Source organism: Capra hircus, chromosome 7 (genome assembly GCF_001704415.2).
Source record: "Capra hircus breed San Clemente chromosome 7, ASM170441v1, whole genome shotgun sequence".
Taxonomy (NCBI): Eukaryota; Metazoa; Chordata; class Mammalia; order Artiodactyla; family Bovidae; genus Capra; species Capra hircus.
Genome location: NC_030814.1, coordinates 100629781 through 100640552, shown reverse-complemented (window position 1 = coordinate 100640552; position 10772 = coordinate 100629781). Strand labels below are relative to the sequence as shown.

The 10772-nt window shown below is 38.7% G+C and overlaps 1 protein-coding gene across 1 annotated transcript; it reads right to left on the bottom strand.

Annotated features, from left to right (window-relative positions):
• LOC102190598 (olfactory receptor 1I1-like) lies at positions 1064–2014 on the bottom strand. The gene has a single exon (XM_013965037.2). The coding sequence runs from the start codon at positions 2012–2014 to the stop codon at positions 1064–1066; it is 951 nt and encodes a 316-aa protein (XP_013820491.1).

The window sequence follows — 10772 nt, the reverse complement described above, 5'->3', positions numbered from 1 at the left end:
TGCAAAGTCAGGATCACTAGGCCCCCTGTGAGACTGAGGTTGATGACTGCTGAATCGGAAAGCAAGTGAGCTCATCTCATGTTCTCAGAGTCCTTCCTCCAGTCACTTAGGAAGCATGGTGATACACACTTTTTTTTTTAAGACACAGACCATTTATTTATTTTTTTACTTTTACTGGAGTATAGTTGCTTTAAATGTTGTGTTAGTTTCTGCTGTACAGCAAAGCAAATCAGTTACACATATACATGTATCCCATCTCTTATATACTTCCTTCCCATGTACGTTACCGCGAAGCACTGAGCAGAGTTCCCTGTGCTATATAGTAGGTTCTCATTAGTTATCCATTTTATACATAGTATCAATAGTGTATATATATCAGTCCCAATCTCCCAGTCCATCCTACTTCCCATGCCCCCTTGGTGTGCATAAGTTTGTTGTTTATGTCTGTGTCTCTATTTCTGCTTTGCAAATAAACTCATCTGTACTATTTTTTCTATATTCCACATATAAGCGATACTATATGATACTCATTTTTCTCCTTCTGACTTATTTACTCTGTATGACAGTCTCTAGGTGCATTGACACCTCTGCAAATGGTACTATTTTGCTCCTTTTTATGGCGGAGTAATATTTCATTGTATAAATATACCGCATCTTCTTTACCCATTCCTCTGTTGATGGACATTTAGGTTGCTTCCACATTCTCTTTATTGAAGACAAAGATCTTCATGAAAATTGAGTGTAGCTAATCTTTCATTCAACTAGGATTATCCATGTACCATTTCTATAAGACACCCCAGAAGGACCAATTTATGGCTACTTCAAAATCTCCTACTCTGACCTTCAGGAGGAAGATAAACCATGGGGAAAATACACATCTTTTCTTTCCTGCAGTGCTTCATTCATCTCTTATGACAGACACATTTACCGTGTTGGCCTGTGATGATTTCTTGACAGATTTCTATTCCATACCAGACTCTGAATGCCTTGAGAGCAGCAGTGGATATGTTTCAGTGTCCCATGCACTGAACTGTGGTCCTGGAACATGGCAGGTGCCGAACAGCTATTCTGCCCTAGGACCGATGGGTGCTACTTTGCCACCCAGCTTCCTCAGGGCTGCCTTCATGTCCTTGTTCCTTAGGCTGTAGATAAAGGGGTTCAGCATGGGAATGATCACAGCATACATCAGGGCAGCTGCCTTATCCTTCTGGGAGGAAATGGGAGATGCTGGCTGCAGGTACACAGCAAAGATGGTGCCATAGAATAGTGTCACTACAGTGAGGTGCGAGCCACAAGTGGAGAAGGCTTTCCATTTGCCCAGAGCAGAAGGGATCCTGAAGATTGTCCGAAAAATGCAAGTATAAGAAAAGACTTTGCACGCGAGGGGGCTGATGCCCATCACAATACCGAATGCAAAGATCACTAGCTCATTTGTGTGTGTGTCTGAGCAGGAGAGCTTCAGCAGGGGCATGAGGTCACAGAAGAAGTGGGGGATTTCAGAGCCAGCACAGAAGGTCAACTGAGCCATGAGGCTGGTGTGGACAATGGACTGGAGGTTGGTGATCAGCCACGACCCCACCAGCAGCAGCCCACACACCCGGGGACTCATGATGGCCAAGTAGTGCAGAGGGTGGACAATGGCCACGAACCGATCAATGGCCATCACAGCCAGGAGGAAGCTGTCCATGGTCCCAAACAGGTGGAAGGCGTACATCTGGGCAAGGCAGCCTGCAAAGGGGATGGCTTTGCTCTGTGTCCAGAGGTTCACCAGCATTTTGGGGACAGTGGTGGAAGAGAAGAAGATGTCGATGAGGGACAAGTTGGAGAGGAAGAAGTACATGGGTGTGTGGAGGTGTGAGTCTGTGATGATGGCCAGGATGATGAGCAGGTTTCCAAAGATGGTGACCAGGTACATGGGCAGGAACAGCCCGAAGAGGAAGATCTGATGCTCTGGTTTTTCTGAGAGTCCCAGGAGGAGGAATTCTGAGACTGCTGTTCTGTTTTCTGGTTCCATGGATGGCCTGTGTCTACTGTGAAGGAGAAAAGGGCAGAGGGAAGCAACATAAAGCGGGGAATCAAACAATACTACAAAGCTACAGTCATCAAAACAATGTGGCACTGGCGCAAAAACAGAAATATAGGTCAATGAAACAGAATAGAAAACCCAGAAATAAACCCACGCATCTATGGTCAATTAGTCTAAGACAAAGGAGGCAAGGCTATACAAAGTTGGAAAGACAGTCTCTTCAACATGTGATGCTGGGAAAATTGGACAGCTACATGGGAAAAAATGAGATTAGATTATCCTTTAACACCATACACAAAAATAAGCTCAATGTGAATTAAAGACCTAAATGTGAGACCAGACACTATAAAACTCCTAGAGGAAATCATAAGCAGGACATGCTCTGATATAAATCAAAGCAATATCTCTTTTGATCCATCTCCCAGAATAATGGAAATAAATGAAATGGAAATAAAGAAATAAAATAAACAAATGGGACCTATCAGGGAATGTTTAACAGGAGGATTCCTACATGCTGTTTCTCATAAATCCTCTGTTCCTTATCAGTTTCTGTTGCCAGCAACCAGTGGTATGGCATGCCGCTCCCAGGACTGAGGTCATAGGATGAGACAGGCTTGAATCTCCTTCAGTAAACATTCTCCTTACGACAAAACTGCTTAGTCTCGATCCTCTTTCTTGAGGTGTGGATGGTCTCCTGATCTTGTGACCATTATTAATCCCTTGTTCCCTTGGTAATGGTTGCTGTATGTTTGGTTTTCTGATCTTTATCATTGTCGAAAGAAATTTCTTGTACAACAGCCTATATATACTCACAGAAAGATCATTAAAGCACCTTTGCTCCATCAGAGCTTGAATCTTTGTGTCTTTCTTTCTTTCTTTTTCTCTCTCTCTCTTTCACGTTCTTATCATCGACTCCAGACTGCCAGGTTCCGGTCCATTAAAGGACCCCAACAAGTGGCATCCAAACAGGGACTTGGCATACGTGGCATTTCGGACAGAGTGACTCAGGGGCTACTGAGGTTGGGACCTATTGAGGTCGGTAAGTACTAAGACATGGGTCAAACGGCCAGAAAGCCCCATCATTTCTCTACTTTACTTCACCATTTGTTTAAAGCTCAGAAACTTTTGGTTTTGCGCCAATGAATAGAGGCTTGCTTTCAAACAGTGGTTAAATGTAATCCTTGGTTTCCTGATAAAGGCAGTTTTGATTTAGAAACTTGGCACCAGGTCAAAGAAAATGTTTAATGAGCTGCCAGGAAGGGAAAAAACATTCCAATTGATTTATGGCCCCTATGGGCCCTCATTAAAGCTGTAATTCTGCCATTTCAAGGTAAATTCTAGCCCTCCCAATATTCGACAACAGACAGAACACTTATTACATGAATATAAATTAAATGATAAAACTTTACAAAAGGTCCAATTAAAATAACATAAAATATTTCAAAATTTTCCTACTAATCCTATCCCGGCTACTCCAAATGCTCCTCCTCTCGCAACAGGCGCAACTCCAAAAGTCTCTCCTTTAACCTAATAATCCTGATAACGACTCTCCCGAGACACCTTTTGACACCAAAACTGGCAATGCTTTTTTAGATAATAATGATAAGTCCTTAACACAGACTCATATTTGCAAAAAATCGGCACTTACTTGCTCTCCTCCATGACAGAGGCTCTCTGAATTACTGGCTTTGCAATCACAAATCTCTGAAGCCAATGGTTTCTCTGCCTTTCCAGTTTTAAGAAATCCTGATGCTCAAGGGCATATAATACCGCAATATGAATGTATTATTATTATTATTTTTTTACAAGCAACAGATGAAAAAGGCTATAACTATGTATAGCCCACATTCGCCTTTTACTAAAGCGCTTCTAAATGTTGCGGCATTTTCTATTGGAAATTATTCTCTATGATTGGCGAGTTTTAATAAAAGCTCTCCTTAAACCAGGAGAATATCTTCAATGGACAATGTGGTTTCATAATAGCCAGAGATCATGCTAACAAGAATGCTCAAGGTGGCACTCCCCAAAATCAAATTACTTTTGAAATGTTAACTGGTGCCTGACAATTTGATATCATAGAAGCTCAAATACAATGCCCTCCCTTGTTGCATGAAAATTAAAAACAGTGGCCCTTGAAGCTTGGGATCGAATTACTCCTCAAGGAGAGCCTACAGGTAGCTACACTAAAACATTACAAGGACCTAATGAACTCCGGGAGTTGGTGATGGACAGGGAGGCCTGGCGTGCTGCGATTCATGGGGTCACAAAGAGTCAGACACGACTGAGCAACTGAACTGAACTGAACTGAATGAAAATTATGCCGATTTTTCAGCTAGATTAGAAACTGCTATTTCCCTTACTGTAATCGGAAAAGAAACCAAAAAACAGCTAGAGAAATTACTTGCTTATGAGAATGTAAATCAGAAATGTCAAAAAGCTATTGCTCCAATTTGTGAGACTGGGACTGTTACTGATTGAAGGCTTGTTGCAATCTAGGATCAGAAGCTCAAAAGATGCAAATGCTAGCTGAGACAATGGCTGCTGCCTTTAGAAAGGGAAATGAAGGAGGAGTTACAGGTGGAGATAAAAACCATTTAAAAAGGGACTGCCCTAAGAAGGCTAATAAAAAACTTCCAAGAATCTGCCCTCGCTGCCATTGATATACCAGCCCTAAATGATTTTTTTCCTTTACCCTCAAGCAGTCCCTTCTAGAGTACCTACCGGACTTTTTGGACCCCTACCCCCACAAACCTTCAGTCTTTTACTTGGCCAATCTAGTTTGACTACTAAAGGAATTATTGTTCACCCTGGAATAATTGATTCAGATTATAAAGGAGAGATTCAAATTATGATGTCATCTGAGTCTATGGCAATTCAAAAAGGGGGACCAAATTGCTCAATTGCTTCTTTTGCCTTACATTTCTATTAACTCCTCTAATATTGTACAGACAGGTGGATTCAGCAGTACAGATCAAAAACAATCCTTATGGACATCATTGGTATCTGATTATGCCAGACCAAATATAAATATCAAAATTAATGGTAAAAGATTTTCTGCTCTCCTCGACACTGGATCTGATATTAGTATTATTTCAAACACTTATGGCCCAAATCCTGGCCTATATAAAAGGTCTCTTGCCAGATTGTGGGAATTTCTCAAACTAAAGTACAAGAGGTCTATCAAAGTGTTCAAATATACCCATGTGAGGGACCAGAAGGGACCAACCTATAACATTAAGACATTATGTGATAAATGCGCCCCTTAATCTAATAGGAAGGGACTTACTTATGCAATGGCAAACTCAGATATACATTCCACATTTTTCCTAGGGGCCACTGCTCATTTAACAAACAAAGCAATTATTAAAATAACTTGGAAGAATAACAAGCCTATTCGGACAGAGCAATGGCCCATTGTGACAGAAAAATTACAGGCTGCTAAAGAACTTACAGACACACAATTAGAATGAAAACATATTGAGGAATCTTGCTCTCCTTGGAACTCTCCTATTTTTGTTATATATATATATATATATATATATATATATATATATATATATATATATATAAAATCTAACATGGCATCTCTTAACAGACCTTAGAAAAGTTAATGCATCTATGAAACCTATGGGTGCATTATAACCAGGGATCCCATCACCTACTACTAGTCCTCAAAATTGGTACATTATCATTACTGATTTACAAGACTGCTTTTTAAATATACCTTTACACTCTTTAGACTGAGAGAGATTCACTTTCTCTCTCCCTTTTCCTAATCGCATTGGGCCTCATAAAAAATTTCAATAGACTGTGTTACCTCAAGGTATGCTGAATAGTCCTACTATTTGTCAAAATTTTGTAGCCAAGGCTTTATATCCAATGTGACAGCAATTCCCTCATGCTTCTGTCATTAATAATACACTGTAAATACACAAAGGAGAAATGATATTTTTGACACTGAATAGCCATGATATTCTTTAGACTCCAGAGAAAACTGATTAAAATAAAATCTTTTTTGAAATTGCAAAACTGGTTCTTCTTACACGTGCAGTTAGGAAAAGGTTAACTTGTTAAAATACTTTTTTGGAGCTCAAATTCTGCCTGGGAAACAAAAACAGGCCTAAGAAAAAACCTAAAGTTAACTGTTATCATGTCCTTGGGATACACAGCCCACTCTGTCTGGGAGTCCAGCCATAAGCAAATTGGTGGAACTCAGAAAAAAAAAAATCAAAAAGATATTTTAAGTTTCAAGTGGAAAATGATGTCTGTCTGTCTATCTAAAATTATCTATGTCTCAATGTATGTCTTTGTTTTCGGACAATATGAAGTTAATGAGCTCTATTTAAATTCAAGTTCACGTGAATGGAAAAATATTCAATAATAAATATAATGTTTATTTAAATATAAATATAATTTAAATACAATTGTTAATCTAATTAAGACATGTCTTAAATTATCAACATTATATTATACTTTTATTGTGCCTAGATTTAAGGTAAACTAAGTTTGTCAACAAAAAAGTAACTCCTTATATAAATAAATATATAAATGAGATGAAAACTTTTAGATAAACTCTATTAAAAATATATTTTAAAAATGTCTATCTAAAATAATCTCTCAGAATTGGGGTAACTTAAATTTCTAGAATTGTACTAAACTAAATGATAAAAGTTTATTAAATAGCTAGGTCATTTCCAAATAAAATAAGATTTTAAAACATTAATTACTGAACACTAACTTCCTCTTACAAAAAGTTTTTCTTACAGAAAAACTAAAGAGATTTTAGACTATTAATAAATATATAAATATAAATATATATTTATATAAAATATGTTAATATAATATAATAAATATATTCACCAATGCTAATATACAAGACACTTCATAGTTGCTAAAGAAAAGTAAGATGTATGCTTTTAATAAAAGGATATAAGAAATGGCAAATAAAATGATGAATACAAAAAAATATAAAAAAGGTTTATGACAAATGAAAGAGAATTTTATGGCAAATGAATGTAACTCATTGCCCTGAACTTTCTTTCTCTTCCTTCTTACATGTCTCATTTGATACAAATTCTTCTTTTATATGGGCCACACCTCTCCGAGGTGAAGCTACATGACATGTTATAACCCACCTGTTAGCTTACTCTGCAATAATGAGAACACCTAATTCTATAAAGACAGACAATGGCCCTGCCTATATTTCTAAGCAGTTCAAATAATTTTCACATTCATTCTCTACTAAACAGATTACAGACATTCCTTATAATCCACAAACACAAGACACAGTCAAACAAACACAGTACATACTGAAACTACGAATAAAAAATTAAATAAAGGGGAATAAACAGGAGCGCTGTATCTTCCTCATCCAGAAGAGGCTTTACTAGATTCCAATGCAATGTATTCTTTAAGCCTATAACTATTGTTAATATAGCTTTATTTGTTTTAAATTTTTTAAACTTACCGCAAGGAGAAATTTTGACCAAAGCAGAAAAGCATTTTGAGACACTGAAGGACACCTCCCTTCTTTTGCCCATTGGTAAGACGGGTTAACTAATCAATGGAAATCTAGGAAACTAATCTTACAGGGAAAGGGGTATGCTTGTATTTCTCCAGATGGATCCAACGAACTCACATGGCTTCCTGTTCGGAAGATTTGACCTAAGGGGGCCCCCAACATTCAAACTAGAGACGAAACAACAAAGTCCCCAAGAGGAAGAAATCCCAATACAAGCCATGGCAGATTTAAAAATTTCCAAAAAACACCACACACGGCATCATCGACCTTATGATCTCCCTACTTGGGGACAGATAACACCCCTTACTAATCAAGCTGAAAATCTGATTTCTCAACAGGGAATGCCTCGGAATCCTGAAAATATTTTTGTTGCTATGCTTGCTTTGCTTGCTTTTTCTTCCCCCGCTCAGGCTGACTTGATTAATCACACTTATTGGGCTTATATATCTAACCCCCCCCCCCCCCTTTATTGTAGGTTATAGAATGGACAGATATAAGACCAACCTCATCCACTAATGACTCAACACATATGCCCCCTCCTTGGAATTTGGAGGCGCCCTCTCATCCTGAGGACGAAGGAAGACTAATTAACATTTCTCTAGGCTATGAAATCCTTCCTTTATGCATGGGCCCAACAAAATTATGTATTAATGTTAGTCGACAAACATGGGCTTTCATCCTGCCTCCAAAAAGGAACTTCCACACATTGCTTGGACTGTTTACTGCCCTGACCTTTTATGAAAACCATGTCAATACTACATGTCAATACATACAGAAGTTAGAATGTAAGGGGTTTACTTATAAAGACTTTAAATATACTCCTGTTTATTGAGATAAATGTCAAGATAAATCAGGGAAATTAATGTTTATGGCCAATTACACCATTGTTAATTGGGGACCCCATAGTATGTGCGTATCTAACTGCTTAGATGATATTAACAGCACTATGTGTGACTATGCTAGCATAGAAGGTTACTAACACTACAATATAGCATTACCATGACAAAGGACTTCTTGGGTGGCTTGAAGGTGGAATGGCCCCTCCTTGTCCTCAAATCGTCCTCAATAAACAGATTGGGCCTGAACAATGGGACATGTGGAAACTTGCTGTGAGCACCAAAGAACTTGGAACTTGGACTGGACATTTCACAGGGACCAATCGTAGTCATCGGAGAAGGCAATGGCACCCCACTCCAGTACTCTTGCCTGGGAAATCCCATGGATGGGGGAGCCTGGTGGGCTGCAGTCCATGGGGTCACTAAGAGTCGGACACTACTCAGCGACTTCACTCTCACTTTTCACTTTCATGCACTGGAGAAGGAATGGCAACCCACTCCAGTATTCTTGCCTGGAGAATCCCAGGGACAGAGGAGCCTGGTGGGTTTCCATCTATGGGGTCGCACAGAGTCGGACATGACTGATGCGACTTAGCAGCTGCAGCAGCAGCAGCAGCAGCAGCAGTTGTAGTCATAGGAACTATTTCTTTTGTTATAATCAATCATATTTCATACAAGCTTGTGTTCCCCTTCCTTTTGTTCTAGCTATAGGAAGTTTACAATTAAATAAGACTTTATGTTCTGTAACTTGTATAAATTGCAAATTATATACTTGTCTTAACTCTTCTACTTTCTTAAGAAATGAATCCCTTTAGATTCTCTGATCTTGACGTAGTCTGTGGTTACCAATAAATCTCCAGCGGCCCTGGGAAGAAGGTCCCATGGCTTGCTTCCTGGTTACTTACTAAACTGCTCTGGTGATCCAAACGATTCATTGGATGGCTGATTCTTGGCATTTGGGATTAATAGCTGTTTGCACCACTGTTGCTGTCACTGGTGTTGCTTTACAAACCTCAATTCAAACACTTAATTTTATCCAAAATTGGACTAAAGATGCTCATACTATGTGGGCCACTCAGGCTCAGATAGGTGAGGATATTCGAGATGAAATACAGGAACTAAAAACAGCCATCAAATGGGTTGGAGACCAATTAATAGATGAAAAAACAGGTGATGCTAAAATGCGACTGGAATTCTACTCACTTTTGTGTTACTCCTGTTCAATTCAATCATAGTGCCTACAACTGGGAACAAATCAAATTTCATTTACAAAACATACATGATGATGCTTCTCTGAATGTACAATTATTACAAAAAGAAATCTTTGAAACCTTTTCTAAAAATCTGCCCTCTTCCACTAATTTGAAAACTTTAGCTGAACAACTAGCTGATCAATTATCTGGGCTAGACCCACGCAGATGGTTTCAAAACATTACTCGCACCATCGGGTCTGGAACTGTAATTTTGGTAATTGTCTTGATAATTATATTTGTCATTTACCATTGCCTTCATGCAAAAATTGTTAAAACTAGACAAACTCAAATGGTCAGAACCCTTTTTACAAATATTATAAATAAATAAGGGGGAATTATCAGGGAATGTTTAACAGGAGGATTCCTACATGCTGTTTCTCATAAATCCTCTGTTCCTTATCAGTTTCTGTTGCCAGATACCAGTGGTATGGCACGCTGCTCCCAGAACTGAGGTCATAGGATGAGACAGGCTTGAATCTCCTTCAGTAAACATTCTCCTTACGACAAAGCTGCTGAGTCTCGATCCTCTTTCTTGAGATATGGATTGTCTCCTGACCTTGTGACCATTATTAATCCCTTGTTCCCTTGGTAATGGTTGCTGTACGTTTGGTTTTCTGATCTTTATCATTGCTGAAAGAAATTTCTTGTACAACAGCTTATATATATACCCACAGAAAAATCATGAAAGCACCTTTGCTCCATCAGAGCTTGGGTCCCCGTGTCTGTCTGTCTCTCTCTCTTTCTTTCTTTCTTTCTCTCTCTCTCTCTCTTTCTCTCTTTCTTATCGTCGACTCTGGACCATCAGGTTCCAGTCCATTAAAGGATCTCAACAGGGACCTACTTAAACTCAAAGGCTTTTGCACAGCAAAGGAAACAATATGCAAAAAGAAAAGACAATCCACAGATTGGGAGAGAATATTTGCAAATGATGTGATTTGATGTGCGCCAAGGGATTATTCGCCAAATTACAAACAGTTCATGATGCTTAACAGCATCAAAACAAACAACCCATTCAAAAGATGGGAAGAAAACCTAAACAGACATTTCTGCAAAGAAGACATACAGATGGCCAAGAGGCACACGAAAAGATGTTCAACATCGCTAATTATTAGGGAAATGCAAATCAAAACTACAAT